We start from the raw sequence: 25,998 nt of genomic DNA on the forward strand, positions 1-25,998 counted from the left end.
ACCCCCGAGTCCCCCCACAGGTGGGAGGGGAACCCTAAAGGATGGAGGGCAGGGTTGGGGGAGCGCGGCGGGCGGCCCGGGGAGAGCCAGGGGGGGTGGCAAGGGGCGCGAGGCGCAGCGACACCCCACTCAGGCCCGCGATGCTGCTCAGGCTGCGGGATTTCTCGTAACCTGGGGGGGGCAGAAACACGGGGAGGAAGCATGGATGGGGGTGCAGAGAGAGGGTCCCACAGAGAACCAAAACAAAGAAAAGAGAAAGAGATGGAAGGAGAGAGCAAGAGGTGCCCAGAGAGATGGAGACGGAAAGGACGACAGGGAGGGACAGTCGGCACAGAGACACACAAAAAGATAGAGGGCAAGAGACAGCGATGGACGGAGGAGGACCAAGGAGATGGAGAGAGAGAAAAGTGAACAAATCGGAGAGTCAGTCGGCATCCACGAGAAGGGTTCAGACACGGGGAGGGGGAGAGACTCAGGATTAGGAGGCGGGGCGGCGCCACCGAGCCTCCCCGCCCCCACCGCAGCTCCCGTCCCCCCTCCCCTCCCCCACCCGTAGATCCCCTTGTCTGAGGCCAAAAGGCGCCGGGCAGCGAGGCGGGATGGTGGGCGGCGAGGGCGCGGGCAGGGGCTGAGGCGGGATGCATGTGGGGAGCAGCCGGTGGAGGGATTTGGGGGGCCAGGCTGGGGCGCGGGGCTGGGGCCGCCCTAGTGGAGGGAAGGGGACAGCAAGGGCAGTGGGCTGCCCTGGGGGAGGGGAGGGGACGCCAAGGGCAGTGGGCGGGGCCAGGCCCGGCTCCCGCGTCTTCCAAGGGTCCAGGAAGGCGGAGCTGCGAGAAGGATTTGGAGCGTCCCCAAGGCCTAAGGGGTTTCTTGTGGGTGTCACCAGGGATAAGGGTACACCTCAAGGGACCCAAGGTCCGGGAGCAATGCGTGTCGTTTCTTAAATTCTGCCAGCATTGGGGGGTGGGGGAGCACTCCATGGCTTTTCCAGGTAGAGCCAGGGGACTGTGTGGAAGGGGGGTCCTGACTGTAGGGCAGAGGGACCTGGGGAGGTGGAAGCCCAGTATCTTAGGGATACCCCCTCCCAGCCATTCCCAATTGCTAACCTGGGGGAAGGGACAGGGGGGACCCGAGGGTCTCGCGAGGTCTCAGGCGGTGACAAGAGCTGGGGACAGAAATACAGAGAGTCACGGTGGGGGGGTGGGGGAGGATGGTGGGGGGAACCCCCCAACACAGCCTCACTGTTGGGGGGCCGGAGAAACGCCGGGATCTCTTCCTCCTCTCTGGTGTTTTCCGGGGGGAGGGGAGCAGTGAAATGGGGGCGGCCAGAGACGTCAAATATGGAAGGAGCTTCCGGGGGTGGCTGGGGCGGGTGGGGCGGGCCGGGGGTGGGGGGTAGGGGTGGGAGGGCGCGGGAGTGAGCGGCAGGCGTGGGAACCGGGTGGTTGGTTTCGGAACAGGCCGGGAGGGACGCGAGGTCTTGGGGCAAGGAGAGGAAGGTTGCGAATGGGGAAGGTGGGGCTTGGGGGGAGGGACTTGGGGCAGGACTGAGAGGAAGGGAAGTGAGGGATCAGATGAATTTGGGACCCCGGGCGGAGGGTTCAGTCAGCCCCGTCAGCTCCAGCCACTATTTGAGTTCAATGAATGAATTTTGGCATTATAGGCAAGAGAAGCAAAGATTTCCCCTACTCCACCCTCCCCACCTCCATCCCCTCCCCTCTTTACCCCTCCCCCTCCCTTCCACTGGGGCCCCTCAGACCCAGGGAGGGGTGAGGAATAAAGGTCGGTAAGGGTAAAGGCTGGGTGCAAGCAGGCCAGGGGGTCAGACAGGAGAAGGGGAAGGTAATGAGATGAAAATGGAGGATGGGGTGGAAAAGAGCAGTGGAGGGATGGAAGGGAGTCCCTTCTGGACTAGGAGCTGGAAGCCTGGGTTCTCCAGGCTCTGTGTGCTCCCATGTCTCTGGTTGGTCAAGCCTTCCCTGAACTTCTGAATAGGGGACTTAAGCCATCCCTACAGACTCCCCAAGTTCCCCTATGTCATCTCCTTGGCTTGCTTGTGGGCAGGGATTGTTTAAGATGTGTCTTTGTGTTTCTAAGGAATAGTCCACTGAGGTTTGTTGAATGAATAAGTGATGGAGACAATACCTTCAGGTGGCTTCCTATTACTTTTTTGTTTTTTTGGTGGTGGTACTAGGGTTTGAACTGAGGGCTTCAGATTAATAGCTGTTATTACAAGTGCTCTAGCACTTGAGCCACGCCTCCAGTCTTCCCACTACATTTAAGATAAACATGTGACTCATCCTAACCACAATCTTTCTCTCTGGACTTCCTCTCCCTGGTTCACTCTGCTACGGCCATATTGCCCTTCCTTGCTGTTTCTTTACAAACCATCTCAGAACCTCAGGGCCTTTGCATCTGCTGCTCCTTCTGCCCAGCTGGCCCTTTTCACCCTACAGGTTTTGTGTCACTTCCCCAAAAAGGTCAAGGTCTTCACAGACCCCTTTGTCTGAAATGGCCAAAATAACTTTTTTGTTCTTTTCTACTTCCTCCAATCAGGGGTTTGGCAGACTCATTCAGTTTAGAGCCAGGTAGTGAACCTTTCAGGCTGCAGGGGCCACATGGTCAGCTCACAATCTACTCTGTTGTTGTAGTGAGTGGTTGTGTCCCAATAAAACTTTATTTACAAAAACAGCTGCCAACCTCTACTCTAGACTGAATCAGTAGCTAGTTAACTCTCCAGAGCCTCGAGAATTCATTGGTGGGGCCAGGTGCAGTGATGCAAACCTGTAATTCCAGCTAGTTGGAATGCAGAGATCACAGATCAGAAGATCAAGGTTCCAGGCCAGACCGGGCAGAAAGTTAGTGAGACCCCATCTCAATCAATAAGCACATGTGGTGGTCCAGACCTGTAACCCAGCTACACAGGAGGCAGAAGTATGACGATCAAGGTCTGAGGCTGTCCCATGGCAAAAATGTGAGACCCTACTTGAAAAATAACTAAAGCAAAAAAGTGCTGGGGTATGGCTTGAGTGGTAGAGTGCCCACCTGGCAAATGAGAGGCCCTGAGTTCAAACCCCAGTGCCACCAAAAACAAAAAAATATTACGGAACAAAGTTAGGTTCCTGAGTGAGCACAGGCTGGCCAGGCTTGTGGCAAAGATTATGCCATGGTTCTGTCCCTGGCATGTGGAAAGTGCTGGATACTCCACCTAGGTATCTCTTCTTTACTCCAACTCCCTCACCTCCCTGGTCCCAACTCTCCATCCCTGACCTCTGACGACTGCCCACCTCATCCCTTCCTTCTGTCCAGTCCATCCATTCCCACAGTCCTGGGTTCAGTTTGGGCCTCTGAACTGGACCCCTCACCCCAGGCTTGTGACCCCAACTCCACTCCAGTGTGGCCCCCATGTCCCCAGAGCTGCCCTGCTTCCTTAGGCACCTAGGCGAGGTTCCTGTCCCCCAGCCTGGCCCTGCATTTCTGCCTCGGCTAGCTGCTGATCCCACCCAGTGCCCCCTCCGTCTGAGTAAGCATGGTCGCCTCCACTGTGACTCAGCGAGTGTCTGCTCACATCCTGGGGCACAGGGTTTGCTAAGGTTGAATCCCAGCCCAGCTCCTAGGACATGGGCTCAGGTCTCAGGGCATGGGACGGTGACCCCATCCTGTATCTGGGAATGTCTCTGTTTTCCTGATCAGGTAATACTTGCCCAGGGTGGGGGGTCAGGGAGAAAGATGCCAAAGGGGCAAGGATGGGGTTGGTTTCGAGGGCTGGGTGGTTGTGAGGATGGGGTGCACAGGTCAGGGTGGGAGGATTACTTCTGGGGGGTTAGTGGGAGTGGGGCAAGTCCTGGGCAGGTGGATGGGGGAGTCAGTGTCAAGAGCCAGATGCAGCTGTTCACGGTAGGGGGGGTGTCGGTCAGTGGGGGGCTACATGTTCTCAGAGGGGTTAGTCAGGAGGGAGGGAGGAGGAGTCAGGAGGGACCAGAGTGGGGGGCTACTTACCCCGGGGGTAGGGGGTTCGTCCACTAGGGGGATATCCAGGCTGCAGCGTTGGCGTTGAGGTCGGGCAAGAAGCTTGGGGGACCTGGCTTACGCCAGTCTGGGGGAAGCAGTGGGGGAGCACCAGTGGCTAGGGGTGGGGGAAGAGGCCAGAGAGGGTGGGATGGGGCAGGTGGGGAAAATGAAGATGGAGTAAGACCGGTGAAGGTTCAGTGGCATGGACTCCTGGGGTGGGATGTGGGGGTGAGGTGTGGGAGGAAGGCAGTTTGGGGCTGAGGGGAAAGAGGGAGGGAAACCCAGCACCTCCCCCCATCACCCTCTCCTCCCTCCCCTGGGCAGGGGAGAGAAGGAGGGTCCCAGGGGTCCCTCTGGAGGGTGCCTCACCTTTCCGGATGGAGCCATCAGGCGATGGGGCGTAGTCTGTGAGGAGGAAGCAGGCTCGGTCTCGGCTGTAGCGGCCCCGGCTTCCAGGTGTGACAGGGCTCTTGTCCTCTGGGGACATGGCGGGCTGGTCAATGGCAGGGCAGTCCTCATGGGCCAGTGCAGCTGCTGCTGGATCCCCATTGGGGCGGGGATCTGCATCCCACAGGGTCAGAGAGACACAGAGGAGATTGGGGGGGGGGGGTTGGATCAGCTGGAAGATGCTGGTGCTGAAATGGAAGATTCCAGGGCCAGGGCCAGCCGGGTGTGGTGGTTCATGCTTGTAATCCCAGCTACTTAGGAGATTGAGGCAGGAGGATCACAAGATGGAGGCCAGCCCAGGCAAAGTTAATGAGACGCGATCTCAAAAACAAAATACAACCAAGCGCCTGTAATCCTAGATACTCAGGAAGCAGAGATCAGGAGGATCGTGGTTCGAAGCCAGCCTAAATAAATAGTGCCATGAGACCCTATCTCGAAAAACCCTTCACAAAAATAGGGCTGGTGGAGTGGCTCAGGGTGAAAGTTCTGAGTTCAAGCCCCAGTACCGCAACAACAAAAGAGCTGGGGGTAGAGCTCAACTGGTTAGAGCAAGGCTTTGGGCTCCATCTCCAGTACCACAAAAAAGAAAAAGTATTCCATGGCAGGGTTTTGGCAAGAGGGGCACATCAAGTATAAGGAGTGTCTGTGGGCTTGGGGAGGGGGGAATCCCTAGGTGGGTAACTGGGATGGACAGTGGTCAGGGTAGGGCGTGGAGAGAGGCGGGTTGGGAGGCATTGGTGAGCTCTAAGTGGTGTTTGCTGCAAATATTGGGAAGGGCAGGCTGGGGTGGGGTTGGATCGGGGGTGGAGGAAGCCAGGTGGGTGCTGAGAAGGGACCTAGATGGAGTGCTGGGCAGGTGGGTGGGCTGGAATGAACTGAGCCAGGCATGCAAGGTGCTGGGGGCTTGGCAGGCAGAGTGGGGAGGATGTCACAGGTTGGGAAACCATGATTAGGGACAGGTTTGGGGCACTGCAAAGGGCACTGCAGGGAAGGGCTGGAGAGGTGACAATGAGGGAGGGGCAGGTGTGGGGGGGTCCCCTAGGTTCTGACTTGAGTTATTTTTAATGGGTGTGAAAATGGGTCAGTGGCTGAGGGAGCGAGATGGGGGCCGGGTGGCCCAGCTCCCTTTCTTGACCTACTTAAGGCCTGGGGGTGGGGCCTGCCTCCTCCTCTCAGACACCCAAATTACTGCCTCTGAGGCACAGGCTCCCCTAGGACGCTCGCACAAGTGAACACACACCGCCCTCGTCTCCCTGGTCCCATCTACTCTTAGCAATGTGTCTGGAGCTCTCTCTAGACCCTTTCATGCTGCCCTCCACAGTGCCCACCCTGCATATGACCGTTCCATCTATAGGTTCTCTGGCTCCCTCACTGGGGTCACTGTTAGAGTCTGGACTCCTCTGACCACCACCCCACCCTTCAGAGTTTCCTCCCTCTCCTCTTGCTCAAGTCTCTAAATGATGGCCTATCTCCCTGCTGTGAACCAACTGTGCGTGCTTTTTCCCTCTTGGGTCTCAGGACTGTATCAGAGGCTGCGAAGGTCCCCAGGCTGTCTCTGAGTCCCTCTCACAGCTCATTCATTACTCTGCTTCCTGCCTCTGCTTCAGTGGCCTCTGGAGCAGCTTGGCTACCAGTGCGTGCCTCCCCAAACTCTCTCAGATGGAATCCATGTCTCAGTGGCTACCTGCACCTCCTCTCTGCACATCACCTTGATGTTTGTCAGTTTTCTCTGTTGCCAAACACTCCAGTCTCTCTGAACTTCAGAAACAACCAACTGCCAGGCGCCAGTGGCTCACATCTGTAATCCCAGCTACTCAGGAGGCAGAGATCAGAAGGGTCACCCTTCAAAGCCAGCCCCAGGCAAAATGAGAGACCGTATCTTAAAAATACCCAACACAGAAAGGGCTGGCGGAGTGGCTCAAGTGGTAGAGCGCCTGCCTAGGATGTGTGAGGCCCCAGTACTGCCAAAAAACAAACAAACAAACAAAAAACCCACAACAACCCAGAACTACCTCTTGCCTCCCCCCCACATCCTCCCCACTTCCTCCCATAGGTCTCTGAGTCTCCCCCCAAGCCCCACCCCAGCCTCACCTGCTCTGTTGATCTCAATTACTTCCTCCTGAGCCAGCGGGCAAGGCTCACCAGGGGCCGGCAGAGGAGGCAGCCCCATGATCCCCAGTCCCCCTGCGCCTCCCCTGAGCAGCCCAGGGTGCGTGTGGGGCCCTGGCGGGTAGGCCCCAGCCACAGTCACCCCCATGGAGGGCGGGGTGATGGGTGGTGGGGGGCTGATGCCACCACTACCATGCTGAGGATGGGGCGGGGGTGGCGGGGGTGGGTCTGGCTTGCAGTAGTTCGGTGAGCCAGGTTGTGGCGGACGAGGGATGTGTTTGTTCTTCTTCTTGGGCAGCTTCTGCTTGGCCATGGCCAGGGAATAGTACATGCCGAAGTTGTTGACAATGACGGGCACAGGCATGGCGATGGTCAGCACCCCCGCCAGCGCACAGAGTGCCCCGACCAGCATCCCTGACCACGTCTTGGGATACATGTCTCCATAGCCTAGGGTTGTCATGGTGACCACAGCCCACCAGAAGCCGATGGGGATGTTCTTGAAGTACGTGTGGTTAGAGCCCAGGATGTCATCGGGGTCGGCGCCAATGCGCTCAGCGTAGTAGATCATGGTGGCAAAGATGAGGACCCCCAACGCCAGGAAGATGATAAGCAGCAGGAACTCATTGGTGCTGGCCCGGAGCGTGTGGCCCAGCACCCGCAGACCCACAAAGTGTCGGGTCAGCTTAAAGATACGCAGGATTCGCACAAAGCGCACGACGCGCAGGAAGCCCAGCACGTCCTTGGCCGCTTTGGAGCTGAGGCCCGACAGGCCCACCTCCAGGTAGAAAGGAAGGATCGCGACACAGTCAATGATGTTCAGGCTGCTCTTGAGAAATTCCACCTTGTCAGGGCAGAAGGTGATCCTCATGAGGAACTCAAAGGTGAACCAGACCACGCACACCCCCTCCACGTAGGTCAGGAAGGGCTCCGTCTCCACCTCCACGTTCGTGATGTTTTCCGGGGGAGCCCCAGGGATCGGGGAGGCCTGTGTCACCGTCTTGTTGCTAATGTGGATGAAGCCCTCATGCGTCTCCAGGCAGAAGGTGGTGATGGAGATGAGGATGAAGAACAGCGAGGCAAAGGCTACATACTGCAGGCAGGTGGAAGAGAGGAGAGGTGACCCAGGTATCAGATCCACTAGAGCCTAAGGACCCTTCCAGTGCCCTGTTCCCCAGCCTCCCTGGGCCCAAGCCCCAGGTGAAAGAATCCGGGTGTCCCAACCCTATGTCTCTACCACTCCCAGCATCCCCTTCTCCCCTAAAAGCCAACAGAAGGAGAGAGAAAGGCACAGAGGCAGTGGACCAGGAACTGACCCCAGAAGATGCAGTAATACAATGTCTTCTCTAAAACCAGCATTTCTGGCCCAGTACTGTCTCCTAGATCACCTTCCCCCACCCTCTTGTCATTTTGGATCTCCCCACTCTGGTTCAAAGGCTCTGCTATGGGATTGGGCTATGGCAAACTAAAATCATACACCCTTTATGTCTCAGAGGGGATGCAGCCTGGAGTGGGAAGGGAAGGGGACAGGGCAAGTGAGAGACAGAACCATGAGTTGGTCAAGAACAAGAAAGCCTGGGTTTGAATTTGGCTTTGAACCCGCCACACTTAGGCAAGGCAATCATGCCTTCTGAACCTCAGGTTGTTTTTATTTTTTAAATGGGATCATTGTGATTAAATTGATGATTAAATTAGGTGAGTGTACAAAGGGCTTGGCACCAAAACCAGTGCTTGGTCCTGTGCCCAGAACACAGTAAAAAGGCCTGAGGGTATGGGGCATTAGCTGGGGCCGGGGGAGGTTGAGGAGTCAGAGATGGGCCAGGAGTTAAGGACCTCAGTCAGTGCCAAGATCCAGGGGAGCGCGAGAGGGCAGGATGAGGACTTCACCCAGAGAAGACAGGACAGGAAGACAAACAAAGAGTGGAGGTGGGACTAGGGATATGGGGAGGTGTCAGGCCCTGAAGAGGAAAGGGATTGGCAGGTTAAGGGTGCAAAAACAGAAGAGAATAGAGAAGGGGTACAGAGGGGTTCAGGGATCTGACATTGTGGGAGTGGGCAAGCCAGGACCAAAGAAATAGGGAGGGGGGAAGCTGGGGCATTTCCAGGTGGGGGAGAACCAAGAGTCTTGCTACACAATGTGTGTGGTTTGACCAAAGCCTTGCTGTGGAGGGGAAAGAATCTAGGGTTAGAAGGAAGGCCAGGAATCAAACCCCATACCAATATGGAGAGGGGAGGGAGGAAAGAGTGGGGTTGGAGTCCCTTGGAGAGGAATGGTTGTTGGAGTAGAGAGGCCTTTACTAGATGGGTAGTGGAGGCGGAAGGGTATGGGGTTTGACTTTTAACTTCAAGTACAAACCAGAGAGAGGGGCCAGGGTCCCACCACAGAGAGTACCCTGGACCCTAGGGTGGGCTGGGTGGGGGGAAGGGTCAGCGTGAGCGCTCTTTGCGGTCGTCTTGGTTTCTCCGCAATGGTTTCAGAGGCCAGAGGTCCCCTCAGAGCGCATGCCCACTGCTGCCCCGCCCACTCCGGGCCGGGCAAGCGGCGCGGGCTGCAGCACTGCAGTGGGGGCGGGCCGGCCGGGCCGGGCGGTGGGGGGGGGGGGCAGCACCACGGACAGCTCCCCCGCCGCAGTGCGCAGCCGCAGTGGCCGGGCGCCAGTTTAACCCGTTCCCTCCAGAGCCTCGCAGGCAGCGCGCAGCCGCAGTGCCGCCGCCTCCCGGCAAGAGACCACGGGCCAGAAACTTGGTTAACTCCTTCCCTTCCAGGGCCCTCCAGGGCTGGTTTAACCCCTTGACCCCGGGTGGCCCAAAAGCAGGAGGGATAGGAGGGCCCGGAGTCCCTGCAAGAAGGAAAGGAGAAGTTACGAGGAAGGGAGAGAGGGAAAAGGGAGGGCGGGACCCTCCGCTTTGCACTGGCCAGAGCTCAGGACTCTCAAGACATCTCACTCTGAGACTGCAAAGTGCTTAAGCACATCGCAGGCACTGAAGAAAATATCTGTGCAGCAAATGAATGACCTCCGTAGCTGTCCAGGACCCCTACCCCGACCATCAGAAAAGGACTCCACCTTCATCCTCCCTCTCACCTCAGCACCCTTCAATGGGGTCACAGAAGGGAAGGGCGCCCCAGGCCATGGGGGAAGGGAGCCGCTCAGAGACCTCAGAGGGCATTTAGGGCCATGTCCCTTCAGAACCTCTTCCTCCTCACCTCCCCCCACTCAACCCCAAATCTCGCCAACTCAGCGTTTCCCAGGGACCAAACTTTATGCGGTGCCTCCGCTCCCCCCACCCCCGCCCTCGCGCGAATGCGGCACTGCGGCTCAGCGTCCTTCCCGGCCCAGGACGCGGCACGGTGGGGGGAGGGGGCCAAGACCAGCTCCTCTGGGTGTTTGGATTTCTGGAAGGCTACCAGGGGACCCAAATCGCTCTTCTTTCCCCCTATTTCCAGTCCCCCCCCCCTTTTTTTAACTGCCCCCGCTCTTTACACATAGTCCCTCCTGGGTCTTTGGGACAAGGAGGAAGTTAGGAGGGGGAAAAAGTTCTGGGGAGAGCCAGCGGGGAGGGAAGCCACTTAGCCTGGGAAGTTTTTGAGGCTTTAGGAACTTTTCCAGGACGGTTGGAGAGAGCTTTTTAGGGTGTGTGTGTGGGGGGGTGATTTGAACTGCTGAGGGAGCTAGGGTGGGAGCTCTCTGAAATACTTTGGGGATGCTAGGGTGAGAGCGCTTTGAAATGCTTTGGTAAAGAGACTGAGGTGTCCAGTCCTGGGCTTTGGGGTAGGGGAGGAGAGCAGTGAAAGGATCCTAGACAGGATAGAAAGAATGCACGCTATTTTGACAAGTTTCTGGGCTGATGACTTGGGGGGAAACCCAAGGTTTGAGGTGAGATAAAGTTCTGGAGCAGAACAGAGTCACTTGACAAACTAGGAAAAGGGGACTTGCAGTTGTGGGAGGGGTCGGGGGGATTCCAGAGATAGAGTGGGGTGCAGTTTGGACGCATGGCTGCAGGGAGAAGCTGGTAGATGGATGCGTGAGGCAGAGCAAGTCTGCAGGACATAGGGGGTTCTAGAGGAAAGGCACGGTATGGGGGCTCAGGGCTCTTCTGGAGGCACGAGGAGGAGTGTGAAAAGGCTGGAGGGAGCCTGGAACTTTATGGGGCAAGTCCTTGGTGTGAGAGTTGGTGTCGTGGAAGCAAAAAGGACATAAACACAGAGGGTGTGGGAGGGAAGTTCCAAGAGGGAAGGCGGACCAAGGTTCAGCTTCAGTGTCGCAGTGAGCTGGAGGGGAAAGTGTCCTAGCTAGAGCAACGGGTTTAGAGGTCCAGAGAGGCTCTGAGGTGAGGATAGGGGTCTTGTAAGACTTTGAGAGAAGGGGTGGGGATCAAAACTAACCAGAAAACGCAAACTTGTAGAGAGAGGTCTTCTTGGAGTCCGGCCCAGGGAGAATGGGGAAGCGCTGAGAGAACTGGGAGTTGAAGATGGGGCTTCAGAGGGTCTGGAGAGGATGGGAAAGTGGGGGCAGTGGTCACAGGGCCTAGGACATTTGGAGGGGTTGGGGAAGGATGTCTTCTGACAAACTAGGGGTGGCCCAAGAAACTAACGACTGGGAAATGTTTTCTGAGGGTTTCCCAAGAGTCTGGAAAAGGCGGAGATGGCGTCGTTTGGGAAGTCTAGGAGAATCAGGGGCAGGAAGAAGTCTCTAAAGGTCTAGGGTGTCCTGAAGCAGCAGGGTGGAAGGTCTGGGAGGTGCTGACAGTTGGACAGATGTCTTTTGAGGACCTGGGGAATGACTGAGAGGGAGAGGAGGATTACAGGATACAGAAGACTCAGTTTTGGGGAAACGGATTCTAAGAGACTGGGGGGAGAGGGGAGGAACCTAGAGAGACCAGGTTAGGATGGAGCCCTCCTGGGGATCTGGGGACATCTGGAGGAGGTGGCGGGAAGGGGATTAGGGACTCTGAGATCGCGCTCACCCTGGCGGCCCGCGATGAGTAGGGGTCCTCGAAGAGCGCCCACACTCGGGGCTGCCAGCGGCGCCACCACGTGCCGCCCGCGCCGCCCGCGCCCCCTGGCGGTCCCCCGGCACCGCCGCCCGCGTCCTGGAAGCAGAGGCGCTTGAGCTCGCCGCCAGCTCCGTCCAGGCCACCGCCGCCCGCGCCCGCCTCGTCGTCCAGGCCCGCCTCGTGGGCGCCCGCGGCATTGGTGGCGTTGGCGGAACCCGATGGGTCGGGCGCCTCGAAGGAATCGAGCGCCTCCTCGGCGTCCCGGTGCTGCCGGTAGGTCATCCAGCAGCAGGCCTCCACGTCGGTCTCGTCGATGCCCCAGAAGCCGAGCTCCTCCTCGAAGAGCGGCCCGCAAACGTCGGCCGGGCAGTGCAGCTTGCCGGTGCGGTAGTAATTGAGCACGTAGGCGAAGACGCCCGGGTGCCGATCGAAGAAGAACTCGTCCGCTCCGGGGTCGTAGTCAAAACGTGCAGCCGCTTCAGGCTCGGTCAAGCCGGCCAGCCGCGTCCCCGGCAGGGTGCGCAGCGTCGAGCGGTACGTCTCATGGCGCACGCCGCCCACGTTGATCACGATCTTGCCGCTGTCGCCACCGCCGCCGCCGTGCCGCCCCATGGCCGCCGCCGGCAGCCCGGGGCATGGCTCGGCACGCCGGCCCCCGGGCCCGCGGGGTGCCGGGGGACCCGCCGGGGACGCGGCGGGGCCGGGCTGCTCAGCCTGCTGTTGTTGCTGCTGCTGCTGCGGTGGAGGCGGCAGCGGCAGTGGCTGCGGGGACAGCGGCGGCGGGGACTCGGGGGGCTGCGGCGGTGGCGCCGGCTGCTGCTTGCTGGCCCCCTGGCGCCCGCGGAAGGACGAGACGCAGACTGAGCTCAGCATTGGACGGGGGGCGGGGCTGGAGGGGGCGGGACCGAAATGGGCGGGGCTGGAGAGGGACAGACGTGATTGGGTGGGAGGAAGCGATGGATGGAGGGGACGGGCGGTGAAGGCAAAAACAGATACAATTGGGTGGGAGGAGGAGATAGATGATAGGGAGCGGGGCCTCTGTGGGGAGGAGCTGAGCTGATTTGTCCGAAGGATATGGGCGGGACTAAGGCCAGAAGGAGAGGGGCTGAGGCTGTAACACCTCCACGCTGGAGCAGGCGGGGGGCGGGGTGGGGGGAGGGGGAGGGGAGGCTCACAAATGAAGCTCACTGATTGGATCTTTGAGAGAGAGCGGGGAGGAGGGGCGGGGCGCCAAAGGGACTTGCCTGGCTCAGCAACACAGGGAGAAAGGGAAAAGCTGGGACATCTGATAGAATATAAAGGAGGGGAGTCAGAATGGATGGGAGGGCAGGGCCATAGTGGGAGAAGCCAACTTGACTGGGCTGACAAGGAGCAGAAAGAAAAGAGATCACTAAAACCCTAGAAGGCAGGACCCCAGGTGGAGTGGCAGGTGGAGAGGCGAGGTTAGACTAACATAGGTTGAATGGGCGGGGCTAAAGGTAGCAGAAACGGTTCTGATTGGTTTGGAACAGTGAGGGGGCGGATCTGGAGAGGGAACAGGTTGGACTGAATAGGGATCGACGAGGGAAAGAGAGACAGACTCGGTAAGAAGGGGTGGGACAAGAGAGGCCTGAAAGCGTCTGAATAGGATTTAGAAAAAGGGCGAGGTTGCAAACTTGGCATGATCAGACGGGGTTGGGCAGGGAGAAGGAGTACCCCAATGAATGGGGCGTGACCGAGGAAGGTGGACGGGATCTACAAATAGTGGAAAACAGGAAGATGAGACTAAGGGAGGAGAGAGGCCTTAAGAGGCTTGAATGCAATTAGGGTAGTAGGCAGGACAGAGGCAAGGCTGAGAAGGTGGAAAAACAGGAGCGGAGGGCGCCAGTGGAAAAGTGAGATCCGCGAAGAGAAGAAAGGTACTGCTCTGGACAGAGGGGACGGAGATCCTGGAAGAGGACCTTGACAAAGGGTGAGCGAGGCCTTAGGGGACGGGGAGGGAACTTCCAACAGGTGTAGGAAAGGGAGCTCCGACTGCAAATTGGAGGACCAAGAGATGGATAAATACTGGTGCGGAGTAAGCGCCAAATCAGGCAGAGAGGAACGGGGAGCTCAGAGGGCCAGGAACACCTTCTAGGCAGAGGCAATAGGCGGAACCAATGGAAAATGAGACGGGATTAGGTGGTGGAAAGCTGGGGGCGGGGCCAGAACCAGGTGGACCGCCTCCAAGCGGGCGGGTCCCGGCCCGTGGGCGGTCCTAGGCGCTGGGAAACACTGCGCAGATGCAGGGCAGGGGCGGGACCAGCGGCGGCTGCGGCGGCTGCGGCGGCGGGGGCTGTGGGGGCTGCGGAGGGAGGAGGCGCCTGTGGGAGCGAAGGGGGCAGGTCAGGGGCTGCGGGCGTCCTCCATTAGCACAGTCCCTGGCCCGCCGCCTCCCTCTGCAGGTGCGGCGGCTGGTTCGTATCGCCTCCCCACCCACCCCTTCTCCCATTTCTGTGTCTCTCGGTGTCCCTTTTTCTCCTCGTTTTCTGAGCATCTGTCCCACCACCTCTGTCCCCACCTCTCTGAGTCTCTGACCCTTCTTTTCTAAGTCTCTGCCTTCCCTCTGGGTCTCTGCGTCTGTCACCCTCATTCCGAGTCTCTGCCCCTCTTTTTAGGGGTCAGTTTCCCCTTCCCCAGCTGTCGCTCACTAAGCTCCCCCGGCTCTTTCTCTTGGTCTCTGTCCCTTTTACGCAGGGGCCCGCCTCTGCCTGGGTCTCTGTCTCCTGGATTCTATCCCACTCTTGGTGACTGTGTTCCCCCATCTCATCTTGGCCTTTTCATCTGGGTCTGTCTTCCATTCAGCGAGTCGCTGTCCTCTTCTAGTCTCTGTTCTGTATTCGTGCCTGTTCTCCACTCCCTCTACCCTTCACTTTCCCTCTCTCCCTTGTATACCCCTCCCCATCTTTCTTTTTCTAGCTGTCTGGTGTCTTCCTCCCTTTCTCTGCCCTATCCCTGGATCTGTCTTCCCTCCCATGTCTCACCCCCTCTGAGTCTCTCCTTTCCCCGAGTCTCTGCCCCGTTCTCTCAGCATTCTCCCCAAACTCCCCGCCTCCTGCCCGTTCTAACTCCCATCCTGGCAGGACTGGAGGCTGCAGTCACTGCAGAGATTTGCAGAATTGAGCCCTGTCCTGCAGACCAAAGAGGTAGTTCCTCACTCCCTAGATCCTGGGTTCTCCCACTTTCCCCAATCCAGGATCTGTGATCAGCCCTCAACTTTCTGATAGGACCCACCAGGGCAGAAAAAAGACGCGGGCACGTCCTATCCCTCCCGGTCCTGAATTTTGGTGTACCCCCAGGCAGAAGCAGTGAATCCCGAGGTGAGGGAATGGGTAGAGATTGAGCAAGACTCCCCGGCCAGTTGAAGGCAGGGATAGAGACTGGAGCAGGGGTTGGATAAGCACTGGGAGCTGGAAGTAAGGGCTGGGGTAAAGACCTACGTCTCCTTCCTCCCTTACACCCCACCCCCACCCCTACTTTCTGCTTTTGACAGCAACCAGGCACGGGATAGAGTCACCAACTCAGCACTTTTTTGCAGAGGTCAGAAGGTGTGAGAGAAGGTGGGGGCTGTGTGGAGAGGGAGCTGGGAAAAGGGCAGACGTGGGATGAGACTCGGAATTCGAAACCACGAGAGATGGGGAAAAGGGAGAAGATGAAGGATAACTGGAGGGTCCAGACTCCATCAGCTCTGGGAAACTGGATGCCATCACTGCCTCACGGCCCTCCCCAAACCTCGCCAGAGAGTGCTAGCCTGGATTCTGCACCCGTCCGTTAGAAAGAAGTGGGCTTGTGGAGACAGGACGGGCTTCGAGTTATGGGACGCTGAGTTATGCTCAGGCCCGAAGGGGAACGGACTCCGTATTTGTCAACAGCACCAGGAGAGGAAAGGCTAATGTCTGGCCATGTCAAACCCTTTCCCTACCCCTGTTCCTCTCCAACCCATCTTTCCCCGGACCCTCAGGACACAAAATACCGGAGTCTCCAAACACCCGCCTCCATCTCCTCTGCACGCCCTCCGGATACTCCCTCCGCCATTCCCCAAGGGCCTGAAATGGGGACAGTTCTACACCTCCCAAACTCCTAGGATTCACTCCTTGTTCCTCCACCCTATTCCCATCGGTTGCAAATCCTGGAAAGGAAGTCTCAAAAGCCGAAAACGGGATTCGCTGCCTAAGATCTTTGGTGCCCTGACACCTCCAAATATCTCGGCCCCCAAAGCTCAGAATCAATGGTCTCTCCGCTATAATATTTGGGTACCCGTCTCCCGAGTCCGGAGCTTCCAAAACTGGGATTTAGGCTGTATTACCGCCCACGGACCTAGGTCTCAACCCCCTCCCCCATACTCACTCCAAGTCGAGGCGAGGCGGGAGTGGGGGGGGGATCCCGGACTGACGATGGGGGGAGGGGTAACCCAGGCTCAGCAGCTCTGGGCACCCAGAGGCTGCGAAGGGGTGAGTGACATCACCGCCGGAGGAGGGGCAGTACCGCTCCCCCCAACCCGCGGGCTTCAAGCTCCGCCTTTATGGCGGAACCAAGGGTGCTGGAAATCTAACAGAAGAACGGAACAACAGATGAGGTCCGCAGTAATGGAGTCTCCTCTCCTTAGAACAAAGGTTGGAAACTCTTTAAGGATTTCAGCCACTACCACCACCACCACCCCCCCCACACACACACACACATCGCCACCTGTCGCTGTCGTAGCAACCTGTCGCCTCCCACGCTTGTTGTGGCTGCTCCCGCCCCGCCAGGGCGTAAACTGCGTATGGACTACAACTTCCGAGACGCTCTGCGGTGAAGACGCCTTGGATTAGGGGCAGAGTGGGCCAGGAGCTTCATGGGATTTGTAGTACAGATCCCTCGACCGAGAGCCCTGAGCAATAGGGGCGATGCGCTTCCCCTACGGTGCTCTACTTTTGCTCTTCGGAAGGCGCGCGATTTAAAGAAACCCAGGAAGGTTCGTTGAAAGGAAGTGTTGGCTTTTTACTGGGAAGCGGGGCCTCCGCGGCTGCCTGGCGTGCATGCGCTTAACCTGGGCGACCACCTTGCGCGGCCCCTCGCCCACCACGCCCCGCGCCCCGAGAACGCGCGCGTGCCAGGCCCACGCGGGCGCCAGTGCTGGTGTCCCCGCGGTCAAAGACAGCCACATAGGTCCCCAAGAAGACGTCGCCGAGGATCCAGAGGGGTCCTGCAGGAGGAGGCAGGTCCAAGGCCTGGAAGCCTGATAAGCAGAGGCGGAAGCCACCCTGGGAAATCTGCAAGGCAACAAGACAAGGCCACTCAGTGACACTGGCTGTCACCCCTTCCGCAACGGCCTCTTCCTTGGGAACCAGTGCGAGAGAACAAGAAATGTTTCTAGACCAGGCATGGTAGCTCCTGCCTGTAATCTCAGCACTCGGAAGACTGAGAGAGGGGGATAGGGAGTTCAAGACCAGCCTGGGCTACACAGCGAGATTCTGGCCAAAAAAAAAAAAAAAAAAAGTTGGAGTCACACTCCCAGCTCCAACCTCTCAGTATCAGTCATGTATGTTAGTCTGACGTCGCTGTGAGGTCACTTACCTGGATGACATAGTCTTGGGCCGTGAGGTTAAACCAGACTCCCTCAAGGAGGATGGAGACCGGGGGAAGTGTTGGTAACTTGGAGCAGTGAATGAGGTACTAGGGCAGAAGAGGAAGAAGTGAAGGTTTCCAAACTGCTCAAATCCCTTCTGTGGCTCCCCAGTGCCATTGGGTAAAGTGTATATCGAGCAGCACGGTATTTGGAGCCATTTGTGGACAGGCCTTGTCACATAGGCTCCTGTCACTCAGTCCTAAATGAGCATTCTTAATCAACCCTCTCCCATCTACTCCCCTAAGTCACTCAGAACAGACACCTGGGAAGTGTCCTCACTTGGTCCCTCTGTCCTGAGGCCCACCATTCAAAGGTCTCCAGACCCTTCTGCTCTCAGAGACCTCCTAGCTACCTGCTTGTCTTCCGTGGGCCCAGCATCCTTCCCAGTGTCTGCCATCAAGCTGCCATCAGAGTCCCCGGCCCACACCCACCACAGCTGGGTCCTTACCTCCCCAAACAGCAAGGGGAAACCCCCAATGGCTGCATGCAAGGCCTTGATCTCCTCAGTGGGTCCTGTGATGAGGGACGTGCCTGTGTCCAGGATGACAGCACATCCCTGGGCACAGAGAGTCAGCCCTGTGCCCACCTTCACACTGAGGGGGGGAGTGGGCAGAGGTTAGAGGCAGGGTCCTAGGAGTCCAGGCGCCCAGCCCCCAGCTCCAGACCCAGGGATCTGTGTCCTCACCGCTCCATGTGGATCTGCCAGTAGGCAGGGATGGTGACTGGCATGAAGGTGAGGGGTGGGATGTAGTGGGCAGGGTCTGAGCCCCCCAGGACCAGCTCTCCTCCTTCAGCCCCTTCAGGATCCCTGCAGAAGTACAGTGTCATGGGGTTCATGGAGAGTTCCCCTTGCAGCCCCAGGAGTGACCAGGGATAGGGCGCCATGCCAACTGGGTCCTTTCTGGGTTCTAGATGTGAGCAGGGAATAGATTTTGGGACTGGAAGCAAGGCAATAATAAAAAGAAATGGTGCTTTCTCCCTTTCTTTTTTCTTTGACAAGGTCCTACTATGTAGCCCAGTCTGGCAATCCTCCTTCCTCTGCTTCCTGAATAGCTGGGATTATAGGTATGACTACAATACCTGGCAGAGTGTTACTTTGTTGATGTAGAAAGATTCCATGTGTATGGGAACATCCTGAAGTGGAAATTAGACCTCCTCATTTGACTGTGGAAGGTAGAAATTTTGGGGCCATGTCATAGTTATCAAGCAGGGGTTAAGGGTTTTCTGTGTGGAGATTGAATCTAGGGCTTTTGGCTGTTAGGCAAGGCTCAACCATCTGAGACACGACCCCAGCCCTTGTTTGTATTTTGTTTTTGAGACAACTTTACCCAGGCAGGCCTCAAATTCTTTTGTGTGAACTCAGGGCCTCACATTGGTTAGGTAATGCTTTACCACTTAAGCCACTCACTCCACCAGCCCTGGCCTTACACTTTTGATCGTCCTATCTATACCTACTGAGTAGCTGGATTTACAGGTGTGTGCCACCATGCTTGGCTATTAGGGTTTGTTGATTGGCTCTGGATGCAACTTCTATAGAGATGGCATGCCTTCCTGGTGGCCAGTGAGACTTTCTGAATTGTGTGACCTGGAATCTGCAGAGGCATTAGGTTTCCTGAGCAGGCTGGAATGATGGGAAGAGGTAGTGAGGACTTCTGGGGTGTGTAGGAGTGTCTGCTAAGTGGAAGGCAGGGATGCTTGGGGGGGGTGGCTGTTAGGGTACCTTGATGGCCACAAGATTTTGTGACTGTGGGTGATGGGCTTCTGGGAGGGAGGGTGAGTGCAGGCTGATTGGATGGCTCATGGAAATTTCTAAGCATAAGCTTAAACTTCCTTACAGACAGGTGGGACTCCCTAGATTGCAATGGGCAATTTCTGAGCAGACATGATGACACGCTTTTGTAATCTCAGAACTTAAGAGGCTGCAAATTGCATGCCATCCTGGGTTACTTTGAGTAAAGTCAAAAATAAACCAGATGCCAGAGGTCCATGCCTGTAATCTTAGCTACTTAGGAGGCTGAGATTGAGAGGATTGAAGTTTGAGGCCAATCAGGGCCAATAGCTCTGCAGACCTTACCTCCAAAATAACCAGAGCAAAATGGACTGGAGGTGTGGCTCAAACAGTACAGCATCTGCTTTGCAAGCAGGAAGCCTGTGTTCACACCCCAGTCACACACACACACACACACACACACACACACACACACACAAAAGTGGACAATTCCTGACTTCTGTGAAGGTTCTCAGATGACAACGGATCTTTCCTCACAGTGAGGAGAGGGTTCCCAAGTGGAGTTATGCTTGGGTGGGGCACAGGATTTCCGGTTTGATTCTGAGTCCTGGAGCAGTGTGACCCGAAGGGGAATATCTTTGGTATGTCTAAGTAGTCACTTAGGCTATGGGGCATCTGATTGAGATCAGGCGTTGATATATTGGGTATGTGCTTTCCTCGGTGGAGACTGAAGCCTCCAGGATGACTTCCTGAATGAAGAGGACATGGCTGACTTCCTGTGGGACTTCCCTGTTGGGTGGATGACTTCCTGAAGGTGAGGCAAAGCTTCCTTCCTGGGGCTGAGACTCATGGGTGTGGAGACCCTCCCCAATACCTGTTGAGGTAAATGGAGAAGACGGGCTTTTCCAGCAGCCCCTGCTCCACCAGTGCATCCAGCGGCGGCTTAACTCCTTCCACGGCCAGAATGGGGAAACCGAGGCCCAATATTCCATCAAAGTGGCCAAAATCGAAGACCAAGCTGGGCTCCCACAGAGCTTCCCCAAAAGTCACCCTTGCACCTGTGATTGCCCCAATCTATGGGGTAGATTGAGATGGGATCTGTTAGTGCTGGATGTTCCTCTCATGTCCCTGAGATTCCTCCCCCGCAACCCCCAAAACAGGCAAGAAGCTCAGGCCTGGTAACGTCTGGAACAAGTCCCAAGGGCTGCGGGGGAAGCCCCGCCCCACTCAGGAAGCCCCGCCCATTTCCCCAGAAGGACCCGCCTCCATCACCAGTAGCCCCACCATTTTTTTTTTTTTTGCTGGAGGCCCCGCCTCTTCCCCCCTCTTCCCCTGTCCCTGAACCGCACGGTTTTAGACACTGAGTTCCCCTAAGTTCAGGCCTCCTGTGGCTGAAGGTCACGCACAGTCAGCTTGTCCTCACTCAGGATTCCTTCCAGCTGTCCAGTTCCATACTGAATGGCAAACTTGGTTCCATTGGGCTTGAAGGAGCTGGAGGCCTTGGCATCAAATCGGCGGTGGAGCCCTAAGTCACATCAGACAAGTGTCACAGGGGCACGGGAGGCTCCCAGGATCCTACCCCTTGGACCTTCTCACCTCACCTGTGAGGGCTTCAGAAGAAAATGGCGCTTCACCGAGCTCAGCCCAGCCCTCCACCCCTCCCGTCACCCAGTCCAGCCATATCCCCCCACAGAAACTCACAGCAGGGCAGACTGAGGTAGGAGCATCTTGTGGAAGGGACCCAGAGATTGGAGGATCCGGTGTCAAAGACAACAGAGAAGTTTTGTGGAGGTGTTCCCAGCCCGATTTCCCCAAAATACTGGGCCTGGTGGCACAAGAGGACGCTGGATGGATGACGAGAGTTTGGCTTGAGGACGCAGGTTGGGGGGAGTGGGGGCTGTGACTCACATTCATGTAGTTGGACAGAGGCACAAAGCCGGTCTTGTTCCCCGGGGTTAGGCTCCCCAGCCTAGGGGGCTGTGCTGGCCGTCCCCATGCCCTCAGTGGGTTCAGGGTCCTGTGTCTAGGGTGCACTCGGCGAAGGGGGACCCTGGTGGGAAAGACGATGCTGAGAGTGAGCAACCCACTCTTGCTAGGGACCCTCTATAGTGCATGTCCCCAAATAAGACATGATGGCAACTGAGTATTTCCAGGGCCAGTGCTTACCAGGAAGCCACAAAAACAAGCTCCCAAGAAATGCTGCCAAAATACCTTGAGCACAGTCTCCCCAGAGACTAACAATCACAAACCATTCCCAAAGACCATCCTACAGACCTTCAACTAAGCCATTCCTCTGTAACTGATCTCAGAGGGTTTCCAAGACCCTCCCATGAGGTCTTGCCCTTGCACAAACTCTACAGTGTTGAAAACTTCTACACTTTATTTATGATGTTGGGAACTCTCCTCCCCACTATTAGGGTAAAATGTAAGTACGAAATCTTAATTTCACTCTTTACACCAAAATTTGTTGCTTATATATATCAAAGATTTAATGTGAAGCCAGTGACATTTTTAATAACTGTGGCAAGCAGAAGGCTTCCCTAAGCATAATACCGAGGGGAAATATCAATAAGTGACACTGAAATTTTAAATCTCTGTACTCTTCACACACGCAAAGCTGTAAATAAAATTAAAAGACAAAAAAAATGTAGGAGAGACTGGCACCAGTGGCTCACGCTTGTAATCCTAGCTACCTGAGAGGTTGAAATTGGGAAGGTGGTGGTTAAAGGCCAGTCCTGGCAAATAGTTCATGAGACCCCCATCTCCAAAATAACCAGACTGTCTGTCTTTTCAAGGATTTTGTTTGGAAGATACATAGTGTCTCAGAAAACTGACACAAAATGCTTCCATTCTTCATGTTGACATAGCTGGGAGCAATGTCCTGTCCTTTGTCTCTGACCTGGGGATCTTGTGTCTCTCTGAGCAGCCAAGAAAGTGTAGCAAGCTTAGGTCACAGGGCTTGGCTCTCTGTAGGAAAATGGGGAGAGGACATGAACAGGCAATTTATAAAAGAGATACAAAGTTTCTAAACACAAGAAAGGTGTTTATCTCTGCTAGTCACCAAAGAAATAAAAATAACAGGAACTGAGCAACCTTGTTTCACTGCACATTGGCAGAGAACTGAAAATACTACCATTTGGGGATGTGGATGGCTACAAACTTTCTGGAGAATGATTTGGCAAATATGTATCAGATGTGTTACACTTTTCAGAGCTAGGGATTGAACCCAAGGTTTTACCTAGGCAAAGCCCTGCCTCTCCCATGGGGTTATGCCCTATACACACTCTATGCAACTAAGCATTTTTTTTTCTGTTCTGTGATTGGCTAATTCTTTCATTGATTCTCAGATAAATCATTAAGAGATTCGATCAAAGCCAGGCACCAATGGCTCCTGCCTGTAATCCTAGCTACTCAGGAGGCAGAAATCAGGAGAATGGAGGTTTGAAGCCAGCCCAGGCAAATAATTCTCAAGACCCTATCTCAAAAAAACCCATCACAAAAAGGGCTGGTGGAATGGTTCAAGAGGTAAGTGCACCTGCCTAGCAAGCCTGAGGCTCTGAGTTCAACCCCTAGTACCATGAAAAAAAAAAGTGAAAAAGGTTTTGGGTGTGGCTTATGTGGTAGAGTGTTGTCTAGCAACCTTGAGGCCCTCAGTTCAAAACCGTAGTACCCTCCTCCCAAAAAGGGGGGGGGTAGGGAGGGATTAAGTCTGAAGTAAATATTCAATATTTATTTTATTTTTAATTAGAAAGTGATACTGAAAGCCAGCATGGTGGCATAAATCTGTAATCCCAGCACTCAGGAGGCTGATGGGGCCAGCTTGATCTGCAAAGCAAGAGAGAGAAAACCAGGAGGCAGTGGCTCGCTCATGCCTGTGAGATTCCATCTCCAAAATAATCAGAGCAAAATGGGCTGGAGGCGTGGCTCAAGCGGTAGAGCACCTGCTTTGCAAGTGTGAAGCCCTGAGTTCAAATTTGAGTCCCACCCAGAGAGAGAGAGAGAGAGAGAGAGAGAGAGAGAGAGAGAGAGAGAGATTGAGAGAGAGAGTGAGTGAACCTCTCTCTCCCAGGAAGTAAAGGAGAAAAGAACAACTAGAAAAATCCTTGGACACCAAGGATTTTAAGCAATGAATCCCAGTCCAGGCGTTGCATCTGCAGGCAGTGAGTACAGGAAGAGGTGGACACCAGTGTGTGTCTGACTTTGGAAAGTGGAGACAGACAGTGGCCACCAGTGGGCTTGGCCTGGCTACGGAGTACACACAGAACAGAATCTCATTCAACCCTGAGAAAGGAGAAAGCTCCACTTGACCAGTGGTTCTCAAAGTTTTAGTGCAAAGCAGAACCGCTTAGCTCATGGTGTTGGACAAACTTTCTTTCTTTATTCCTTCCTTCCTTCTTTCTTTCTTTCTTTCTTTTCTTCTGTCCTTCCTTCCTTCCTGTTTTTCTGATACTGGGGTTTGAACTCAAGACCTACACCTTGAGCCACTTCATCAGCCCTTTTTTGTGAAGGGTTTTTTAAAATAGGGTCTTGAGAGCTATTTGCCTAGGGCTGGCTTTGAACCGCGGTCCTCCTGATCTCTGCCTCCTGAGTAGCTAGGATTACAGGCATGAGCCACCCGTGCCCGGTGGACAAATGTTTCTTTAAAGGCCTGGCAGTTCCCACAGTCTCTATAATGAAACAGTCAATATTGCAGTAAAGTCACCATGGGCCACGGGCATCCTTAAGTTTTACTGCAAAAATAGGTGATTGGCTGGAGTTGGCCCTTGAGCTGAGTGCGTGCCAGCCCCTACCCCAAGGGCAGTTAAAATTCAAACCTCCTAACTTCCTATTAAGTCAGAGTCAGTCGGGATGGAGTGTATCACTTCCAACCAGGCTGTGGGTCCTCTAGTGCCCTTAGTTGGGGACAACCCTTGGAGACTCACAGCTCTTTGCACCTGGAAAATGCCTCTGTCATATTAGGTTCAAAAAGCTGGTTAATGAACATCCTGTGTGGCAAATTGTCCCTGCCATGTCACTGGGCCCCTCGTTCACACCTTTGCCCTCCCCTCCTCGTGACTCAGTCTTAAGAGGTGAGAGAAAGTGAAGTGGGGAAAAGGCATCCTGGAGAGCCCTCTACTCAGCGGAGGTGAATAAGAGGAAGAAGAGGAAGGGAAGTATCAAAGGCAAGGCAGTAAGGGGCGGGTTTCCAAAACTGGGCTATTTTTTTTAGAACTGAGAAGAAACCGTAAACCAGGTTCCCACCCATGTTAGGCCCGTGTCCTCCCACTTGAGCTACGACCCCAGCCCTTTTGTTTTTACCTCTTTTTTTTTTTTCTTTTTTTGGTACTGGGGTTTGAACTCAGGGCCTACATCTTGTGCCACTCCACCAGCCTTTTTTTGTGAATTTTTCTTTTTGAGATAGGGTCTCAAGAACTATTTGCCCAGGCTGGCTTCAAAACAGGTTCTTCCTAACTTTGTCCTGGCTGGCCTTGAACTCACTACCCGCCTGCCTCCATCTCCGGAGTGCTGGGATTGCAGGCATGAAAGACCACTCCCAGCCTTCCTTTGGGGGGCAAGGAGCATCTCTTGAGCTCTGAGGAGCTTTAATATTTCTGTTCTCAAGGGTAAGACCCCAGTTTAAAGACCTGAGGACCCAAGAAAGAGGAGTCAAGGATCCTGGAGAAGGGAGTTTGGGAGTCACAGAAGTGAGAGTCCCAGTCTTAAAGGGCAAGAGGTAGAGAATCCTCAGGGTTGGGGGTGGCAGGCGGGGTTCCCATACCGGATCAGCTTGGTCTGCACGGGATCTGTACTCCACAGTGTCAGCAGCAGCAGGCACAGCAGTGGCAAGGGCGACATCTCTGGGGACCCAGGAATGAACCCAGGCGACCTCTAGTCCCTTTTCTTTGCTCTGAGACTCCGCCTTGTCCATGCACCGCCACGGGGTTTCTAAAGTAAGCAGAAAGTGGAGTGTGAGCAGGTGACAGGGGGACGAGTTGGATATTTTTGCAGATTGGTGCTGAGTGTATTTGCTGGTGTCCTGGCTGTTCATTCCCATCTTGGGTGGGGCTGGTGAGGGCAGGGTCTCCTCACCTGCAGGATGCCCCTCCCCTCTTCCCTCTCCACTGCTTTTACTTTTAATGTAGACTTCACTTTTCAGAGACTCTTAACCACAAATGTTTTCTTGGGTAAGAAGAAAGGATGCTCAGGGGATTGTGAAGAGAGAGAAAGTCACATTAGACACCCACCCTCCTGGTAGTGGATCTGCCTGTGTCCCAGGACCCTCCTCCTCCTCCTCCCCTTCTCCCTCCCCCTTCTCCTTCTCCTCCTCCCCTTCCCCCTCCCCCTTCTCCTCCTCCTCCCCTTCCCCCTCCCCCTTCTCCTCCTCCTCCCCTTCCCCCTCCCCCTTCTCCTCCTCCTCCCCCCCTTCCCCCTCCCGCTTCTCCTCCCACTTTTCCTCCTCTTTCCCCTTCTTCTTCCTCTCTCTCCCCCTCTTCTCTCTCACTTTTTTTGCATCAGGGTCTTCTTACCAGGCAACCTTGGCTGGCCTACAACTCTTGATCCGCCTGCCTCAGCTTCCCAAGTAGCATGATTACACGTGTGTGCTGCCATGCCTCACCAGGTATCACTACCTCTTTATCTGTTTTAGACATAATCCTTTGTCTTCTCACTATGGGAAATAGAAAACTCTCTTTTCTCTCTATGTCACACTTATTATTTTTTCTATTTTATTTTTTGAGGTGGAGTTTTATCCTTGACCAGGTTGGTCTCAAACTCCTGGGTGCAAGCAATCCTCCTGCCTTAGTCTCCCAAGAAGCCTGTAGGGAGGCACCAACATGCTTATGCCACACTGCTGACATACTCTTCCCTCTGCCCACTGTCTTCAGTATGAGTAGAAAATATTGGATGGATCTATATTGAATACATATTATAGCTCAAAAGAGACATGCATAAAAAATTAAAATGGGGGGAGAACTGGCAGAGTGGCTCAAATGGTAGAGCACCTGCCTAGCAAGGGTGAGGCCCTGAGTTCAAGCCCCAGTTACCACTTTGATATATTCCTCAGAATGGTTGGTGATCATTAAAAAGACTGATAGCTTTGGGGAGG

At 55.4% G+C, this 25,998-nt stretch overlaps 2 protein-coding genes and 1 long non-coding RNA gene across 9 annotated transcripts in view; 1 reads left to right on the forward strand and 2 right to left on the reverse strand.

Annotated features, from left to right (window-relative positions):
• Kcnc3 (potassium voltage-gated channel subfamily C member 3) lies at positions 1 to 16,014 on the reverse strand. Of its 6 annotated transcripts, none has more exons than XR_012442697.1 (6): positions 11,530 to 12,432; positions 6,550 to 7,657; positions 4,381 to 4,572; positions 4,000 to 4,096; positions 1,107 to 1,165; positions 124 to 171 (listed from the first exon to the last, which is right to left on the reverse strand). XR_012442697.1 is itself a non-coding variant. In XM_074058025.1 (5 exons), the coding sequence occupies exons 1-4, from the start codon at positions 12,430 to 12,432 to the stop codon at positions 1,149 to 1,151; spliced, it is 2,220 nt and encodes a 739-aa protein (XP_073914126.1). In that variant the 3' UTR covers positions 40 to 171; positions 1,107 to 1,148. The 6 variants fall into 6 exon arrangements, 4 of the variants coding, with proteins under 4 accessions (XP_073914127.1, XP_020015489.1, XP_073914128.1 ...); XR_012442696.1 differs by having other exon boundaries at positions 4,000 to 4,126; XM_074058025.1 differs by lacking the exon at positions 4,000 to 4,096 and having other exon boundaries at positions 40 to 171.
• On the forward strand, positions 12,801 to 19,839 carry LOC141418064 (uncharacterized). The gene is made up of 3 exons (XR_012442698.1): positions 12,801 to 13,510; positions 15,071 to 18,250; positions 19,641 to 19,839. It is a non-coding gene; the product is annotated as an uncharacterized lncRNA (long non-coding RNA).
• LOC109683880 (napsin-A-like) overlaps positions 16,537 to 25,998 on the reverse strand; it is a 14,603-nt gene continuing 5,141 nt past the window's right edge. Inside the window, exons 2-10 of one of the 2 annotated variants that reach the window (XM_074058028.1) lie at positions 24,673 to 24,839; positions 20,823 to 20,964; positions 20,616 to 20,739; positions 20,321 to 20,439; positions 19,789 to 19,988; positions 17,871 to 17,993; positions 17,634 to 17,778; positions 17,134 to 17,232; positions 16,537 to 16,829 (exon numbers count right to left, since the gene is read on the reverse strand). In XM_074058028.1, the coding sequence (XP_073914129.1) occupies positions 16,602 to 16,829; positions 17,134 to 17,232; positions 17,634 to 17,778; positions 17,871 to 17,993; positions 19,789 to 19,988; positions 20,321 to 20,439; positions 20,616 to 20,739; positions 20,823 to 20,964; positions 24,673 to 24,749 (1,257 nt within the window). In that variant the 5' untranslated portion in view covers positions 24,750 to 24,839 and the 3' untranslated portion in view covers positions 16,537 to 16,601. Of the gene's footprint in view, positions 16,830 to 17,133; positions 17,233 to 17,633; positions 17,779 to 17,870; positions 17,994 to 19,788; positions 19,989 to 20,320; positions 20,440 to 20,615; positions 20,740 to 20,822; positions 20,965 to 24,672; positions 25,045 to 25,998 lie in introns of those variants that run through there. The other variant, XM_020159938.2, reaches the window with a different exon arrangement.

This window comes from Castor canadensis, chromosome 16 (assembly GCF_047511655.1).
Source record: "Castor canadensis chromosome 16, mCasCan1.hap1v2, whole genome shotgun sequence".
Lineage (NCBI taxonomy): Eukaryota > Metazoa > Chordata > Mammalia > Rodentia > Castoridae > Castor > Castor canadensis.

What these genes read in the sequence shown, in the direction of transcription:
- Kcnc3 (XM_020159900.2), bottom strand. Translation starts at nt 12,432, where the DNA reads ATGCTGAGCTCAGTCTGCGTCTCGTCCTTCCGCGGGCGCCAGGGGGCC. An exon ending in ACTCATCGCGGGCCGCCAGG is followed by an intron (nt 7,658 to 11,529) that starts GTGAGCGCGATC and finishes ACCTGCCTGCAG; the next exon opens with TATGTAGCCTTTGCCTCGCT. An exon ending in AATTGAGATCAACAGAGCAG is followed by an intron (nt 4,573 to 6,549) that starts GTGAGGCTGGGG and finishes TGTGGGATGCAG; the next exon opens with ATCCCCGCCCCAATGGGGAT.